The 20,091-nt window shown below is 41.6% G+C and overlaps 1 protein-coding gene across 1 annotated transcript in view; it reads left to right on the forward strand.

Moving 5' to 3' along the window:
* DNAH5 (dynein axonemal heavy chain 5) overlaps positions 1-20,091 on the forward strand; it is a 5,853,083-nt gene that overhangs the window by 1,372,405 nt on the left and 4,460,587 nt on the right. Inside the window, exon 14 of the mRNA XM_085606747.1 lies at positions 18,087-18,408. Coding sequence (XP_085462873.1) covers positions 18,087-18,408 — 322 coding nt within the window. The remainder of the gene's footprint in view (positions 1-18,086; positions 18,409-20,091) is intronic.

Consider the following 20,091-nt stretch of genomic DNA (forward strand, 5'->3'; position numbering starts at 1 on the left):
CTTAGCCATTATGACATGAGTAATGTTTTTTTCAACAGATCAAGACTTATTATGACAGTTGTCATATTCCTTTAAAAGTGTGTAATTTCAAATTCAATGAACATGTTACTTGTGTCAACATATGTCATATATGTTTCAACATGTGTCAGAATTATTTCAAGATGTGCAATATTCATTTCTAGTAATATTGTATTTAATTCAAAGCCTCTCATATTCATTTAAGAGTGGGCCATATTCCTTGTAAGGCATGCCAAATTAATTTCAACTATAATCATCTTCATATGAACGTATGTCATATTTAGTACAGTGTTAGTCATATTCATTTTTACACTAGTCATATTTATTTCAACTTATCTTATATTTGTTTGGCCATGTGCCATGTTCATTAGACCATAGCTTGTATTCATTGCTGATTGTCTGGCATTCAGTTCATGTGTGTCAGTCATTTGAAAAAGTGTTGCATTAACTTTAATATGTATCATATTCATTCCAATAGATGTTGTATTCAGTTCAAAGCATCTCATATTCATTTAAGTGTGGGCCATACTCATTTTATTGTACATCAAATTAATTTAAACTGCAATCATATTCAAATGAACATGTTTCATATTCAGCTCAGTGTTAATCATATTCATTTTGACACCAGTCATATTTATTTCAACTTATCTTATATTCATTTGGACATGTCATATTCATTTGAACATGGCTTGTATTCATTGATGTATGCCTGACATTCATTTTATGAGTGTCACAGTCATTTTAAAGAGTGTCAGATTTAATGTAATATTTGCCATATTCGTTCCAATGTGGGTCATATTCATTTCAGCACCAGTCTATATCATTTCAATAAGGGTTATAGTCACTGCAGTTTTTGTTGTATTATTTCAGCAACACCATATTCTTTTCAACATAGTTACTATACATCTCAGTATACATTTTATCCAGTTCAGAGTGTGTGTTATTTCAGTTGTCTACTAGATAGTATATTAATTCTGCCATGTTTTATATTTGTTTTAACACATGTTACATTTATTCTGGTGTGTGTCAAATGCAGTTTGCAGCACCCCATGCATTTCAGGAGATGGCTTATATGGGGATCTACAAAGATGTGCGTTATTTCCCTTGGGAGTAACGTCCCCAACTGTGCACTCCTTGAATGTGCTTCATCTGTTTTCAATAAGTTTCAATAAAGTTTCATACAAATTTGTTCAATGGTTTCTTCTTTTTATTTCATATTATTAATTTCTTTTCTCGATTTTGAATAGTTTTATACTATTGCATTCATAGTATAACATTAATTCTGCCCAATGCATTTCGGGCTTTGCCCTTCTTCAGGGGGGGACTTACATTCTGAAAGTACACCACCTCGATACCACATGATTTGGGATTAACAGCTGTAGAAAGTTTTCTGATGTCAAGTAATAGGGATGAAGATCTCAAAGTGTTTTTGATGGAGTTATTGCATTTCACTCTTTACCACAGCTACTTTCAATGGAACAACTTATTTTATGTACAATCATCTGGTACATCTATGGGAAACTGTGCTGCACCTAGCTACGCCAACATCTTCATGTATCGATTTGAATTGGACAATATACTACAACAACCAGAATGGCAACAAAATTTGATCTTATATAAAAGATACATTGATGACATTTTTTTACTCTGGAGAGGATCAGAGAGCACTCTTAACACCGTCATCCAAAATCTGAATCAAGTCAATGACAGAATTTCATTCACATCCAACATTAGCCATCACCAAATATCCTTTTTGGACGTATTAGTTACCAACGTTGACGGCACATTACAAACCAGTATCTACAACAAACCCACAGACAGAAACAATTTATTACACTTTCATAGTTTCCATCAACTGTCACTCAAAAAACATTTACCATTTTCACAGTTGCTCCGAATCAAACGAATTGCTTCCACAGAAGACATCTACAACAAGCACAAAGTAATTACCCTCAACAAATTCAAACAGAGAGGATATCCTGAACCTATATTAACAGACGCCATGGAAAGAGCTCAAAAATTGGAAAGAAATGTATTACTCACATCAAAACCCAAAAGTGATGAACAAAGGTCCTTTTTCGTTTCAAAATACTCCAGCAGAAGTCAAAGGATCAAAAAATCCATCCTAAAACATTGGCCACTACTCACATTGGAAGAAGATTTCAAGGGTATCTTTTAATTAAACCCCAGATTTGCGTATTTACGCACCAATAACATCAAAGAGTTACTAAAAGAAAAAGAAGATGCATTTATATCTCTTAAACCTTATCGCGGTACCTTACCGTGCCACAATTGCGGCAACTGCAACGCAATAATCAAAGGAAATCAAATAAGTCACCCAACAATGGGTACTCTTGTAAAACTCAAAGTAACAGGAACTTGTGACAGTACCAACTTGATTTACATGTTGAAATGCCCATGTGGAACAGCATATGTGGGAAAAACGCAAAGGAAAATCAAAACACGGATAATCGAACATAAGAGTAATATCCGACTCAACAATACTAAATCCACAGTGGCAGTGCATTTCAATTTGTTCAACCACAATCCAAGTCAACTACGCTTTTGCATTTTAGAAATCGTGCCAACATTACCCGGCCGGGATAATCAGCAGTACCTCCTAAGAAGGGAAACCTTTTGGATAAATCATCTATCGACTCTTCAACCGAAAGGCATGAATGAACGTTTAGACTTTGGATGTTTCTTATAAATTTCGATAACCACTATTAACATATGCCAATGTTGTAACATGATCACACCAGAAGTACTGTGTAAAACAATTTTTTCTTATCAATTTTTTCTTATTAGTTCTGAAATCATGTAGTTCTGAAATTAATAATTATCCTATTGTATTGAGGAAATACAGTCAGATGAATTCAAAGTAGGGTGAACAGAACAATTCACATTCTTTTATCCGTCTCTTTGTACCGCCCCCCCTTTGACCATACGATCATATGGATCGTTTACACGACCCGTGCTTTGATACATCAACCAAAAGATTCATATCTTTCACTTATCTTTGACATTTCATCATTCCCACAATTCACTATTTTAATCTTATGAGCAGGCATTCTTTATTGATATTCTTGAACACACAAACGTAAAACGGAGTAGTCTGTCCTCTTACACACTGCATTGCAGTCGCAGTATTCCTTATTTTTTAATTTTTCAATTTTTTTGGTGATAATATGAACCGCCAAAATTAAATGCAGCAATCAAAAACACTTATGTTATTTATTCATCTCTATTTGCGTTCGTATCCGCAGTCTGTTTTCTTCACTTACGTCGTACAAAATAGGTAGTACTTTTTTACTGTCGGGCAACACCTGATTCGCGAATTAGTATTTACGGCCGATTCACGTCAGACACGCACAAACACACGAAGTATCACTTCCGGTACCAGCACGTAATCGTCGTCCAAAGGTGAGCGTTAAATTTTGATCGTCCGTTTTATTTTTTTGCGAAAACAAAATAGCATTCATTACCAGGTCTTCGCACTCAGGCGTCTTTTAGATACTTCTTTTTTAAAAAGACGTGATACCGGCGCTTAAAGTAAGGTCAGACTTTCACACTTTCCCGCGCCAATTTTCATCAATGCTACCTACAGCCAGCTAAAGCACAAGTGTCTTTCTCACCTGTACTATTGTTTACAAACATCACGCACCACGCCGTAAACAAACGGTTGGAAAGAACAGTTATCCCCCCCAATTTTCAAATTAAATATAAACACGTTTCAGACGATAATTCATTTTTCATTTGTACTGTTTTGAAGCATTACGTTTTTTAATTTAATTAAATGTACTACAGTATAAGACATGTTTCACTGTCAGGTTTGTAAATCTAAAACGGGCTTCCGTTCATCTACTTCTTTAATGTTTTTTGAAATTTCGAGTAGATAACAATTGTGAATTGAGTCTTGTAAACATCATGCAAATTTTACCTTTCTTGTACTTTCAGAATGTAGGTCCCCTGAAGAAGGGCAAAGCCTGAAATGCATTGGGCGGAATTAATGTTATACTATGAATGCAATAGTATAAAACTATTCAAAATCGAGAAAAGAAATTAATAATATGAAATAAAAAGAAGAAACCATTGAACAAATTTGTATGAAACTTTATTGAAACTTATTGAAAACAGTTGAAGCACATTCAAGGAGTGCACAGTTGGGGACGTTACTCCCAAGGGAAATAACGCACATCTTTGTAGTATCACTTACCTTGTGCTCAGAAGGGTTACCAACTCTGCACCCATTATCTCGATGAATTACGATTAAATTTAAATTTGACCACACAAATACATCAAGGAGTGCGAAGGTTCCACATTCCAATTGGATTCACGTATTATATGGGGATCTGTAATTTTGACATGAACGGCTTCCCATACCCAAGCACTACAGGACTGAAACTGGAAGCTCTGGGGCTACATTTGCAAGTAACATTGCAGTGCATCCCGTTTAGGGTGGCACCAGAGCGTGGCAGGCCCTTGAAGCCAGAACTGGCGTTCCAACAGCCCTGGCTAATGTGGTGAATGGAGCAGGGCCCTCTATGTGCCTGTGTCACCCATCAGACACATTAACCACCTCAAACTGCTGCTTCACCCTCGCTCAGCATGGGATGGCATTTGTTATTATACTACTAGTGAATGATAAGCTTTTATTCCTTATCAGTATACTAAAAAGGTGACAGAAAGCAAGGACAACAAAGCCCCATCCGCAGTCATATAGGGGCCATATGTAGGTAAATTACATTTACCGATTCTTAAATACCGAATTTTACCGATTCGGTATTTATGAATCGGTAAATGTAATGTAGGTAAATTATTACCGATTCGGTAAATATCGGTAGTTAAGAATCGGTATTGGCAACTGGCTTCCCATTCATTCCTATGGGCCTGGAGGCCCATAGGAATGAATGGGAAGCCAGTTGCCATTACCGATTCGGTAAATACCGAATCGGTAATAGGGGAGGCATCATCATGGGTGGCAGGGTGTCACATTGACACCCTGTTGCACCCCTGATTCGTGCATGTGTGCACATGTGGCGCACATACATGCCCTAAGGGCATGTATGTCTGCCACATTGCACATTTCAAATAGCACAATAATGCTTTTTTACAGGTATTCGTCATTTACCATCAACTTTTAGTTGGTGGTAAATAACGAATCCACACACCGACGAGACACTCCCCCTACATATCATTTCAGGATTCGGTATTTACCGAATCGGTAATTTTACCGATTCGGTAAATTACCGAATCCTGAAATATGCCCCCTACATAGCAAAAGCCTAAATACCGGTCGGTAACGGGATATTTACCAAAAATCGGCCGTTACCGACCGGTATTTGGCTTCCTACATATGGCCCATAGAAATGCTACTTCTAGCCAAACAAAACATGTTGCTGTTTCTGCTTTTAAAACTAGATTTTAGCAAATTCATGCAGACTGCATATTCATTTCACTACATGTGTGTAAAATCATTGATATAAGTGTAATATACAATGAAATGTGCTGCTCTTAAGGGGCCTGAACGCACCTCGTAAGACAGATGTGAACAATTAATTTAAAGACATCCTTGCCCTGATTTCTCAGCTGAAGTTCACAGATCTCCCGGTTCCTTAGCACTGCAGAGAGTCATCACGTTATCTTTCTCAACATAAAACTTTGTCTTTATCACAAAATTACATTATTTACATTTCTAGGAATGATTGAAGGTGTAGTAGCATACAACGATTAACAGATCGTGTTTGTAAAAATAAACATATGGAAGTTGACACTGTTTTACAGAAATTACAAAACTTCGATACTAACACTGTAAGACAATAGCACATTTGTATTAAGTCAAGCATAACGATACGGAATAAAGAGCAATTATCTTTAAATAGTAGCTATTGGGATGGGAATGTAGCTGCATTCATTGTAAATGGACATACATCCCTGCCTGGGGGAACCACAGCAAGTGATATCTGGTATGCCATTTTTTAGACTGACTTGCACGCTAATCCAGCAGGTATGTTGAGGCCAAGACCTGTTCTTTGACTCTGAGGTCCAGAGCCTTGTACTGTAATCAGGAGAGGCCCAGTGAGCATGCCCTATAGCTGACATGATGCTGCTGTCCATGATCTCAGTTGGTAGCACTAAGCGGTGGTGGCAGGATTCCGTTTATATAATCCTAGCACTGAAAATAAATGTTTCTTCAATTTTGAAGTAGTTTGGCACGTCCTGGCTCCTCTCATGTAAACTTCTTGAGAGGCCATACCCCTGCATGGATATCCCATGTGCATTTTGAGTGTGTCACGTGTACAGCATGCATGGTAGCAGTACTCCACATGAAGGTAAGCATTGTCACTACCCGATGTAAGAGCGATCACCTTTTACAAAAAATGTGTCGGTGTGCCAGAAAAAAAACATGAAATATGAAAAAGGAACCACCTCAAACCAGTTCCTGGGCTTTTTCAGTGGGGTCAACATCCCCAGTCTGGCAATTGTGTACAATGGTAGAACCAAAAATACCCCCTTGGTTCCAGTTCCAAGTTCTTCAAGACCAAGTAAGAACTGATGAGTTCCAAAACTTGGTATCGGTCCGAAAGCCAACCTCCCAGAGGTGAGGCAACCTAAACTAGAGCCTGCACAGTTTGCTGGAAAAGCTGTGGATCTGCAAGTAATCCGTGAGCATGTCTCACAATCTTAGAAATCCTGACCCGTTATGGCCCCTCACATGTAAAGTTCCTCTTATATGAGACACCCAGATCCCTGCACTGATATCCTATATGCATGTTTGAGGGCGTTGTGTGTAAAGCATACATGGTAACAGGACTCCACATGAATTTGTGTGTGAGACTGTTGAGACCGTAGGACACATTTTGGATTACCTTTGGTGTTATAGGGCACACGATGGAGCTTGTGGTACAGCCTCCTTAGGAAAGTGAAAGTGTACTGCCTGCTTTCCTGAGCTGAAGTGTGAAAGAATGGAGATAGGACTGCCTTTATAAATCAAATGGTGACCCATTAGCAGGGTCCTTCCTGAGCACTTCCATTTGGGTTAACACTGGAGGGAAGGGGGTGAGTCATCAGGTTCTGTTAAAGGGTGTGAAGCGTCTATGCAAGGCCTATTTTCTCCTTTGCCTTTCCCCAAGTGCTGCTCTTGGAAGGCTGCTGAAAAGCCAGGTACAGAGGTTTCACATGCCATAGTTCTCCTTTTGCCAGTGCTCCATCCCAGAGCTAGCCTTGTCCCTACCTGATGTTTGAGCCGTCACCTTTTGCAAAGACTGTGTCTGCATGGCAGACAAAAACAGGAAATATGAACAGGAACCACCCCAAGCCAGTTCCTCGGCATTTTCAGTGGAGTGAACATCCCCAGTCTGGGAAGCGTTTATAAAAGTGGAACCCAAATGACCCCACTTGGTTACAGGTCCAAGTCCTTCAAGAGCAAGTAAAGGAGCAGTCCGCAGGCGTTCTAAGAACTGCTGCGATCCAGGGCTTGGTGTCTGTCAGAAAGCCAATCTCCAAGAGGTGAGGGGACATCACTTGAAGGCTGCACATTGTGCTGGAAAAGCTGTAGATCTGGCTGTAATCTGGGAGCCTGCCTAGCATGCTTACAAGGGGGAGGAGCATGTCTGCCCCGCAGGAGCTGATTGTCCTCGAAAGGAGGAGACCAGCTACCAGGCCCAAAGAAGGGGTGACCCAGTAGAGCTGACTGTTCACTGGAAAGAAACTGAAGTTAACTTCGGGTGCCCAAATATCTTGGATCTCTCTGCATCTTGAGTGTTTCTACGTTTAAGTAATATGAAAAGAGACAGCTCCCCAGTTACTCTCCTCATCAGTATGCCAGCTTCAGTTATTGCTGCCATCTGTTGTGAACTTTACTACATACGTATGCTGAATGACATAAGCGAGGGAAGCTATTCATCTGCACTCATAATTAGCCTGCACCTACCCTTTAATCTAGTGTACATATTTCGGTGAAGATAACCCTCATACAAACACCTTGTAGTGATTAACATTTCTTTTGTGTAGTATCTTGTTTTTGCGTGATTAAAGTACTTCTCTTTTGAGGATAGAAAATTACTGGGCTGGACGATGAAGTATCGTGTCTGTTGTCCGACATAGTGCAGTATCTCCTTGATAATCTTTTTCACAACTCTCCCTTGCTACAGTGAGAGTCAAATGTGGAAAGGGTGTACATGGCTCAGTCCGCTCATCTATGGTAAAATGGACCTCAAGATAGCAGATACGAATGACCACAAACACTAGGTTGTGGTCCTGTAGCACCTGGGTCCTCCTCGAACTTGGTCTGGCAGCATCAAAGTACCTTCAGGTGGAGATCTACATCTCTGCCCATACATCCATGTTTTTGTTTGTGAACAGGGCTGTTATGTTTGTTGTATGCTGCATATTATGTTTCCATCGTTTCCTGAGCCTTTTCAGGCTTAATCCTAATACATTCCAACATCTGTCTAACACTATATTCCATGATATAACATTGTGAATTGAGACTGCTAGCGTCATTGTGCCCATCGCCCCTTTACTGCATGAATGCGAGTTTATTTCCTTAGTTTCCTGGTAGAACTTCAGCGACTGGAGATTCCTTAAGTCAAAACCATTGCCACTAAAGACTACTCCATAAAAGGTTGTATGCATATTTAACAGGCTTTAGGCCCTTATCCCTAGGCGGTACCTTTCTGCTAAATTGCATATGAAAGCTCCTATACGTGTTTCTCCTACTGCTCGCATTCCTCAAAATTATTAAACACTTAAGTTTCAGCAGCTCATGTATGCTAGTTCTGAGAAGCACATGCTAAGGCACACGTGCCCACTGAACTTCCCAGTCCCTTGCTGAATTTCTTTTCCTAGAAACAAATTTTGATGCCCCTCTCCTGATTTCCTGATTTGGACGTCTTGGTTTCCAAAGAGCTACCCTTTAAACACCTGTGCAATGAACATGGAGAGGCACATTTATTTTAAAAAATCATGCAGCTCAGCAAGTAACCTTGCTGTGCCGCGGTATAACAAAAGGGCAGGACTGCGTAATATCTAACATCATGCGGCGCATTCCTGTCTTTTCCCTGCGCCAGTGCTCAGTGTGCTGTCTATTTTATTTTGACGGTTTTGTATAGCGCGAACAAGACCCTTACGAGTATCAGAGCGCTTTACAGGGCAAATATAGGTGAATAACATATACATATAAATACAATGAATTATGTGAATACAGTACCGGTAACTATTAGAGATTAGCACATATCTTCAAGAGTGTATAAGAAAAGTTCAAGTGAATTTGGACATGAGAATCGTTTTCACTTCCTTTTTGAAAAAAGCAGCGGACGGATTAAGTCTCGTTTCTGGGGGTAAGGCGTTCCAAATCCTGGGAGTCATTCCTGAGTAGGTACAATTGTATGTTTTCTTCTTGGAGAAACGTTGTGGTTTAAGTAGAAGGTTATTCGAACTCCTGGTAGATCTGTTACCACACGATAGTACTAGTTTCTCCGCTAGGTACCTCGGGGTTTTGTGATGTAATGCCTTTTAGAACATTGGAATGTTGGGAGCTCCATTGAAAACAATGGAGTGCTCCGGGCTTATAATGGCTGGTATAAGCCCGGAGCATCAACATTCCAATGTGTCTTTGTTCACAGCTCTGGCTGTGAACAAAGACTTCAGGGAGCCTAAGAGGATTCCAATCCCCTCGCGCTTCCTGAAGGCTTTGTTTTGTTAGAACATTCTGCCCTCTAGTGGCAGAATGTTCTAATAGCCTTATAGCCCTTCGTAGCAGGGCTATACCGGCTTTTAAAGTCCCTCTGCTTTGTTAAAGTCCCTCGCCTTCGGCTCGGGCCTTTAACGCTGCAGCGAGCCTGAAACAGTCGGTATAGCCCGCTACGGCGGACTATAAGGTTATAATGTGTCATACAGGCGATTTTTAACTGGATTCTGGCCTCAAAAGGTAACCAGTTGAGGGCATGAAGGTCAGGGGAAATGTGGCAGTTTCGTTTGGGGCCTGTGATGAGTCTAGCGGCTGTATTGATTGAGGCTCTGAGCAGAGAGGTCGTTGATTTGGGAAGGCCACAGAGAGCGACACTCCCATAGTCAACTCTGGGAATTACTAGAGTTTGAACTGCCTGTTTAAAGTCATTTGCGGGTATGAGAGGTTTACATTTTCTTAGGGTGTTTATCTGAAAATGTGCTCCTTTTGTTGCAGCGCTGATGTGCTTCTGCATATTTAGCTTATTATCCAGGGTTATTCCTAGAAATTTAGCGGAATCCATGAGGTGAGGTTGACCGTTGAGTGCAGTTAGGTGCTTCATCCACTCGCGGATGATAGTTGTTTGGTTGGGGGGAGCGATTAAGAGGAATTCTGTCTTTAGTGTGTTTAGTTTTAAATGGTTCTTAGCTAGCCAGGTCTGTGTTTTTGGAGCGTTGAGTTAAGGAACTTGATGTCTCAAGAGAGTGCACCTTAATGTAGAGTTGTGTGTCGTCGGCATACATGTGATATTTGATATTTGCGGAGTTGAGAAGCTCAGTGAGTGATTCCATAAAAAGATTGAAGAGTGTTGGGGAGAGGGAAGATCCCTGGGGTACTCCCAAAATGACTGGGGTGGGGTTAGATAAAGATTGATTGATCTTGAATCTTTGTGTTCTATTTTGGAGGAAGAAAGTGAACCAGTTTAACACCGTTCCAGATAGCCCCATTCTATGCTTTAAGAGGTCAAGTAGGTTGTCGTGTTTGACTGTATCGAAGGCTGAAGATAAGTCAAGTAGGATCAGCAAACAGGCTTTTTTTTTATCCAGTATTTGTAATGCGTCATCTATTATGTGGGTCATGGCTGATTCGTTACTGTGCCCTGATCGAAAGCCTGATTGGAATTGGTCGAGCAGGATGAAGTGGTCTATGTGGTTACTAAGCTGCATGTGGACACATGTTTCGAGTAGTTTGGCCAGGGTCGAGATGTTGGATATTGAGCGATAGTTGATCAGGTCTGATGGGTCCGCTGATACTTTTTTTAGGATGGGGGATACCTGACCAGCTTTGAGGATGTCTGGGATGGTTCCTTGCAGCAGAGAGGTATTTATAATACTAGTCCATAGGGGCACTGGCAGTGGAATGAAGGTCTTTAAGTGGGATGCTGGAAGAGGGTCTATTAAATGATCGGAGGGATTCAGAGTAGTGAGCGTGTTTAGGATATTTTCTTCACTGTAGAGGTTGAAGGCAATCCAGGAGGCATTGTTCTTGAGGACAAGCTGTCACAGATTTGGGACAAGTTGAGGTTGGATAGGAAAGCTTTGAGGCTATTGACTGGGTTGTCTGGATCATTCCAGTGGAGGTTGAAGTCCCCCAGGAAGATCTGTGTATTCTGTTGTCCGACATTTGTGACTAGAATATCCATCATGTGTTAGATGAAGGTAAGGTTGTTACCAGGAGGATGGTAGAAAGAGTGTAGTGAGCATATTGGCTTGTTATTGCTAGTAATGTGTAGGCAAAGTTATTCACAGGAAGAGAACACCGGGGAGTTGGAGCGGTTCACAGAGAGGTTGTTCCTATGGATGCATGCAATACCACCACCTAGCCTATCGGGTCTATCTAGTCTTGTGGTGTGATAGTTTGGGGGAACTTGTATGTCTAAGATGGGCGTGGATTATTCGTTTAGCCAAGTTTCCGTTAAAATTATAAGGTCGGGTTCGTTGGTCATAATGAGGTCAGCTATATCAGTGGCATGACGTGCTGCCGATCTACAGTTTAGTAGGATACGTTTTATCTGGGCCTTGGTTGGGGTGGTGTTCTGGTCGTGGGAGATGGGTAATCTGTTGAGGTTGTTTTCAACAATACCTCTGGGAGTGTGTCTTGTAATTCTGGAGGCATTGCAATGGATGGGTTGGATTAAGGACAGTTTCTGTGTATTCTCTGTGTGAAAACCAAAGGAAATGATGGACGGAGTGTTGAACAATGCAAGCACTCACCCCCAGTCAACTGATCTGGGTTTAATCCATCACCGTTCTTTAGACCACTCTGCCACCCCAGTTCAGACATGGTCATATGCAAATCAGTCTGACCCTGTGCCTCATGGGAACAGTCCAGCCCGAACTGCCAAGCCATGTCTTCCCTGGACCGGAAACAAGCTTCCTAGGACCGGTTTCTGGCATTTCAGCCGTCTTCAGCCAGGCTTGCTTGAATCCAGTGGCAAAGTGAGCAAGGGACTCACGTCTGAGCATACCCTGCCAACTTATGGCGAACAAAGCAAAAACCAAAGGAAATGATGGACGGAGTGTTGAACAATGCAAGCACTCACCCCCAGTCAACTGATCTGGGTTTAATCCATCACCGTTCTTTAGACCACTCTGCCACCCCAGTTCAGACATGGTCATATGCAAATCAGTCTGACCCTGTGCCTCATGGGAACAGTCCAGCCCGAACTGCCAAGCCATGTCTTCCCTGGACCGGAAACAAGCTTCCTAGGACCGGTTTCTGGCATTTCAGCCGTCTTCAGCCAGGCTTGCTTGAATCCAGTCGCAAAGTGAGCAAGGGACTCATGTCTGAGCATACCCTGCCAACTTATGGCGAACAAAGCAAAAACCAAAGGAAATGATGGACGGAGTGTTGAACAATGCAAGCACTCACCCCCAGTCAACTGATCTGGGTTTAATCCATCACCGTTCTTTAGACCACTCTGCCACCCCAGTTCAGACATGGTCATATGCAAATCAGTCTGACCCTGTGCCTCATGGGAACAGTCCAGCCCGAACTGCCAAGCCATGTCTTCCCTGGACCGGAAACAAGCTTCCTAGGACCGGTTTCTGGCATTTCAGCCGTCTTCAGCCAGGCTTGCTTGAATCCAGTGGCAAAGTGAGCAAGGGACTCACGTCTGAGCATACCCTGCCAACTTATGGCGAACAAAGAGAGAGAATGTTTTTGTATTCTCTGTGTGCACAGGTCTAGAGGGAAGGGAAGGGAGTGAAGTAGGGAAGTAAGATCATTTGGTGATAGGGTTTTCTTTTCCCTGATCGGACGGGATGATGCATTGGGGTAAGGTACTGTTTTCCATCTGGGGAGCACCTGAGGCGAGGCGCTAGTGCAAGGCCGCTGAATGGGTTTCGCTTTTGGCTTGGGTTGTTGCCGGATCAGGTCATGAAGGGTTTGGATGTCCTCTTTTATTTGTTATAAGGATAGTAGCATCTCATCTAGTCTGGGGTCAGATGTAGGAGTTGTCATATTGATAGCCTGGACTGTGGTTAAGTGAGGAGGGGTTGTGGCTTGTGTGATGTCCCGGGGCGGGACGTGAGCTGGTTCGAAGAATGGTGGATTTACAGTGTGGTAGTCCGTGGGGAAGGGAGGGGTGGAGAGGGGACATGAAGGGGTACTGATGTGTGCTTTAGGAGTATCTGATTCGTTGTGTGGCATTGTTGCGGAGTGGAAGTCACTGGGAAGGAGGGGAATAGAGAGGGGACGTGAGGGGGTATTGGTGTGGGCTGTAGGAGAACGGACGGAGAGATTCGTATTGTAGGGAAGGGGAGAGGAGAGGGTGGGGCTGCGGACTGAATGGGAGTCACTGTGTAAGGAGAGATTGGAGCAGAATCTGGAATGGAGTTAATGGGGGAGGTGGGGAGGGGTGAGCTATCTAAAGAAGTGACAAAGATGTGGTTGTGGAGATGGGGAGTGGTAGTGGGGGGCGAGGGGGCGTGTGGGAAGGCTAGGGACGAGGTGATGCGAGTGTGAGGTGAGGTGGGCGTAGTAGAAATTGTGGTGGAGCTGGGGGGGGAGTAGGGATAATGCAGATGTATGTCATTTAGTGGGGTGACAGTTAGGCCTGGGGTGGGTGTATTTGTGCTATGGGATACCGAGGGAGAATGTCTAGATGGGGAGTCAGGTAGGGAGTCAGGAGGGTTAGGAGAGTGGTTTGTTGGGGAGGTTGGAAAGGGTCTTGCAACCTTCGCTTTGATGATCGGAAAGATGTTGTCCAGTATATTAGGTTTATGGTCTGATGCTTGCATGAGGATGATCCGATTATTATAAATGGTAATTGTAGCAGTCGCTTTGTAGAACGGAGATGGAATGATAGATAATGTAAGACCGTGTGCAGTTTTCTTAGTGGATAGGGCGAGAAAGGCTTTCCGCCATTGTGCTCTCCTTTTGGTGTAGAAGATAATGTCATTTGTTATGTGTCCTGTGTTATTTGAGAAGTAGGGGTCAGAGATTTGGATTTCTGGGTGTGATTTTAGTAGATTATGTTTGAAGCCTTTGGCCGCCTTTTTTGAGAGGCTAGGAGGGTATTTGATGAAGTAGGTGTGTTGGCCCATGGGTTCCATAGTGTGTGTTTGGATTGTTAGGGAGGTGGGGTGAGAGGGTCAGATAGTGAGAGAGGTTGAGTGGGAGGAGATCTATTTGGAGAGTATGAGGAGTAGTAGGCCTCTCTGTTTGTTACAGATGATGACACCTTGGGATAAGTCCTCTTACCATTTCTCTCTTAGCGGATCCCCTAAAGATAGGAGGTCCTTGGTATTTATAGTGGAGGGATTAGCATTGCTTCTTATGTCATGTTCTAGGTAATGATCTGGGATCCTTGAGTCATCGATCATAGCGGTTGCTTTTATTACGTAGCCCTATCCAAGATGGCCGCCATGGATTGAGAAAAAAAAAATCATTCCTCTTTCTATTTCCACAGACCACTTTGCCATGCATGTATATCTCTTCTATTTCTAATAGAGGAAGTGCAACTTTTCTCTGGTGTTCCAGTTGTGATAAATTGGTAGAGCAAAAAAATGGTCTTGGAAGCAATTTGGTCCCTACTCTCGGGATAGTGTCCTTTTAATATCCCATTGTGCCGTTTTTCGCCTCCCGCCACCTTTCCTGCCTTTATGGCGCACTGCTGAGTCTGTGACTCTTGGGAGGGGGGGGGTTTGGACAATTGACGAGGAGAGAGGGTTTCAAAACAGGGGGGTGGGAGGGCCCCCAACCACTCCCAAAACAGGCCACCTCTCACTACCCCCCCTCCCCTTGTAGATTAGTTTAAGGCTCCCTCAGTGTACTGCCTCGGTCTTGATTCACGAGGGAGCCGTGCCCAGTACCAGAGTACGTGCTGCAGGACCTTAGCTGACCCCCGCGCCTCCGTGTGCCCGGTTACCTCTCTCCCCTGCTTCTGCTCTCACTCGTGGAGGGGGGGAAGCCTCCGCCCGAGGAAAAGATCCTCATTCCTCCTCTCCGCACCATGTGGTCCTTATGTTCCGTATTGTTCTTCAGCGCTGCCGTTTTCTCAGTTCTGCCTTTTACTCCAGGTCTCGGCTTCGGCGGCCCAGAAAGCCTGACGGCCCAGCTTGAGTCATGCAGTTGAGCTTGTGTGTATGAAAGATCCTTCTGCAGACGCACGGCCACATTCACCATTCGTGATCGTGCAAGTATACAGGAGCAGGACCCGTCAAAATGTACAGCAAAGCGAGTTCCAAGAGATAGCCCAGACTTTAGAAAAGACTTGCATTCCACAATTGGTGATGCAGGCACCCTTGCGCCATGGTGGGTGTCTGCGTTGTAAGCAGGATTGTTTTTGTGCAGGAAAAGACAGCCTCCTGCAGAAAAACAATCTCCTTGCGGCAATTTCCACTTTCTACTTGTGCTGCGGAAGGTGGCCTTCTATGACTTCAGAGTTGCATTGCTCTTGTGCCCCCTTGCGTGGTGCAAGGGCGATGCAACTCTTTGATAAATATTCCCCCTAGAGTTGATATGTGGATACGAAGAGGGATATTTCACCACATCGCAGTAACAATTTAAATGGGTCAGCATGTGTGATTTAGAGTCATTTTGTTTCAACATTTATTGTGAGTGAACTTGTATCGAGTTGAATTGTGTAGAAGATAGTTTATAAGCATTTGAGACTTACTGAAGTACCCACTATGAGTTTTTCTCTTTGTGTAACCTGTTGGTAATTCAACAGTTTTCTGATTTTCAACCTATAAACTCACTGAAACCTTACCCTAATTTACATTCTCCAGGCTATGCATTTATCATGTGATTTTGTCACAGTGGGTTACTTTAGGTAGCCTTTCCCTCCTTTATGTCTTACAACTGGTGAAATACCTTGCCATGCCTCTTACCATACTTCTCTATCTTTTATCCTAACATTCTGTTCTTTCCTGTAAATATACAACTTTACCCCAACTCGCTCACTGTCCGGGGTCTGTGTTTTTTTCAGCACATATTTCAGCCATTGTTAATGAGGTTTCTCCTGACGTGTGCAACATGTCAGTCATAAATATCACAATATATAAAATATAGTATATTTGCAAACCTTTAAAACCTGACGATGATCCATTATAGAACACTTCTAGATTAATTTCTTTCCTTTGCTCTGTTTGTATTTCGGTTCTTGTTCCTTCTTTTTTTGTTAATGTTTTCTGCTGTTTGTGATCTTTGAGATATATATATATATATACACACACCTCCACACCTCCACAAGCGGATACTCCAGCACATACGTGCTATTAATGGCAGTGATTCTACATACCCTGTTGCACGCCATTTTAAGGAGTGTCATGACAACAAAAGTGAACTCCTTAGGTTCTATGCCATTGATTCAGTGCCCCCATTAAGACTGGGAGGAAATCGTGAGGCTTTACTACGTGCACTGGAGACCCGGTATATCCTTGAATTGGACACTAAGACCCCCTTGGGCCTTAATGCTAGCAAAGATTTTTTCACCTGTCTTTAAACCATGCTTGTATCATCAATTCTTTAGATGTTCTCCGCTGTTTTTCGATGATCAGCCTCCACATCTTTTTATGCTTCAGCAAATTTTATATCACTATTTTTTTTAAAACATACACAAAGAAAAGTGAAAAAAATCTTTTATTGTAGCACTATTTTTGCACTTTGCACTTTACATATTTTGTTGATTGGCATACTAATACAATCATGGCAGTATCCATTTAGGATGATCTTTTGTTTTTATATGCTCATTGACTACCAACATTTAGTGGACCCTACCCACATGGGTACTATTTGTACTATTTGCTTATTTTGCACAATTTAGTCCAAAATTTGCACAAGCAGGTGTTCGTTTGATTTACAACATGAACGTTCTTTGAACGGTCACCGCCTGTTGGTTTTACCTTAAATATTAGACTGCACTCAATATTTGTGTTATCTCCGTTTTTAAGGATTATTTTAACCAATGGTCCGTATATTGCTTATTCAAGTCAAAGTATGCTTTATTCGAATAATATTCATAAAAGCAAGGTACAATATACAATAACAATTCATTAAATACATTAAAAAACGATTAAATTCAGAACTTTTCGATATTACATACTTTTGACAAATTCTAATTGAATTACATCCATAAGGGAGACATTATTTCATTTGGCAGCGGTGTTGTTTAGATCACATGGAAATGGACATAATTAAAGCCCTGGGTTGAGCATTCCGCAATAATAACAGTGGATACTTATTATTAAAACAGAGACATTTAAATAATTAAAAAAAATTTTAAAACAGATTATTAGTCTAATGTTGATTGATTTTTTTATGCATTTGACGTATTTTACTGTCCGTAAATGTATTTGTGCATATAACTCTTCCATGTCTATCGCGCTAATTATGCGCCAGCCAATCATTGCACTTTTCTTATTTGCACTTGCACTTTAAATTAAACCGGCTCAGCCTCGGCGTCATTTGATCAAGGCCTCCTGTAGGCTGAAACGCGTCATGCAGGCATTGCTGTAAGACCAAAATAAAAATTACTCACTTGCATCCTGGGTCAGTGTTCGTCTGTTCCTGCTCTCCGTGTGATTGTTGGTGTGCAGGAGCACCCTTGGCGAAATTCCCTTATATATATATATATAGATATATATATATATATATATATATATATATATATATATATATATATATATATATATATACATACACATATATATATAACTATATCATAATAATGATGTCTTCTGATATTTCAAACGAATATAAAGAAATTATTGAATTAGCTTATAGTTTTTATGTTTTCGTTTCATTTTTACTATGAGGTTTAGATGTGACTGATGTGTTTAATATTTTTACGGTTGTTCATACATATTAGTAACTAAACTATTTTCTTATTCAGGTTGGGTATCCCTGATCTTGGCACTGATGAAAAATACCTTTACATTCTTCAGAATTACGGACATGATATTGAGATGGTATCTAAAGTTTATATAAAGCAGAAAAATGAACCCCCATTAGGCCGTGACCTTCCACCTGTCGCAGGCAAGATTGTTTGGTCTCGTCAGCTGTTTCGCAGAATTTATGGGCCAATGGAGCTTTTTCAACAACATCCATCCATCTTGCAGATGGAAGAAGCAAAGCGCATCATTCGTAATTACAACAAAGTATCTGAAGTATTACTTGAATATGAGGTCCTTTTCCACAGAGGATGGCTCAAACAGGTATTAAAGTCTCTTAACTGAATCATTTACTATGAAGGTATATTTTCTTCTATTTAGGGTTTGCATACATTTATTCATTAGAGTCAGGACTCAAATACGCATTCAGCCAACATTTTCATGAAAAATTAAATGTTCTTGTTATATATATAATTGATCTTATAACGATTTTGGCTTATGGGAGTGCCCAATAATGTTGCAGATGCAACGAGATGAAATGGTAGGGGATTACATATAATTGAAATTTATAATCCTGCTTACTTTTTTGACTAGTCCGCAAGTCATCCGGAGATATTTTAATTTACATATGCCATGTTATGTTTATTGGAAAACTAGAAAGCCCTTATCTAGAAGCTTTTACTAGCTCACATAGAGGACCCCAGTACGCAAGAAATTTAACCTATTAGAGTTATCTCAAGTAACTGTAACTTATCCCGTAAAGTAACTATAACTTGCTCCCCCACCATGCAGTGTTGCAGTCAAGAATGTTCGTTTTAGATGTTGCAGTGATATTATCAATAATTTCATAGAACATGCCATGTGTGAAGCAACATGTGAGGCAATTAGCAGTTCATGATAAGGGAGCGAGTTATAGTTACTTTATGGCACAGGTTACAGTTACTTGAGATAACTATAACTATTGAATTTCAGTTGTTTTGTTCGTTTACAGTGAAATATTTTTTTATACATCTTTTTATTACAAACAACACAACAGCAGTACATTGTGATACAATCAGTTTACAAATATTCCGACCAGTGTGTTTGAGGTTATCAATTGTCATTGGATAAGATACAGCAACTTCACTGGACGAAACCATGCCATTTAAATGTCTCTTTCATAACCCTCTATATATTTGCCAATGTCCTCAAATCTTTTCCCATTTCTTTGCGCTGCCTCTACTTTGGTAGATCATATGTTCTGCCAGCCAACACCAATCTAGATCCTTCTCCCAATCACCCACCTTTAGTAAGGTTCGAGCTCCCCAGACCTTGGCTATATTACACTTTGCCACTGCCACCAGCGTCATCCATATCCTAATATGTCTGGGCCAATCTACTTCCCCGGTGATCATCAGTAGCAACCACTTCGGCTCTAAGGGTATCTCTGCTCCCGTCACCCACGCCATTACTCTCCCAATCTTACCCCAGTAAGTCTGCATCACCAGCACTCCCAAATCGTTCCCTCCTGGCCACACCCCCTGTGATACTCTGATGAGTCCGCCCTCACCATCCCGTGTAGTAATTTCCAGAGCAGTTTATATGATGGAAGACTTTTAACCGGATTAGGCGAAACCGGGCTCTTATCGCCACCTCCCTTGGTCCCTGCAAAGCCTCTAACCAGTCCTCATTCTCTAGCTGGCCAATATATCCCTCCCACGTAGTCTTCAATGGGCCCAAGGGATCAGGAGTATTGTTTACCAATATTTTATATATTATTGAGATTGCTTTAAACTCCAGTGGGTCACACAGGAGACTTTCCATCAGCGTGGAGGCCCCAGAAGGAGGCTCCAAGAAGGAACGACATGGCCGGTCTTAGCTGCATACACACCGCATCCTGACACTGACAATTTAACTGCAGCAGAAATGCTTACACTATACAGAGATGTATTTCATATATATAGAAACCTAACACAGTTCATAATACGAACGCTAACTGTTAACCCTGTGTGGGCTGCTCAAGCCACA

This window comes from Triturus cristatus, chromosome 5_2, assembly GCF_964204655.1.
Source record: "Triturus cristatus chromosome 5_2, aTriCri1.1, whole genome shotgun sequence".
In the NCBI taxonomy this organism is placed as follows: Eukaryota; Metazoa; Chordata; class Amphibia; order Caudata; family Salamandridae; genus Triturus; species Triturus cristatus.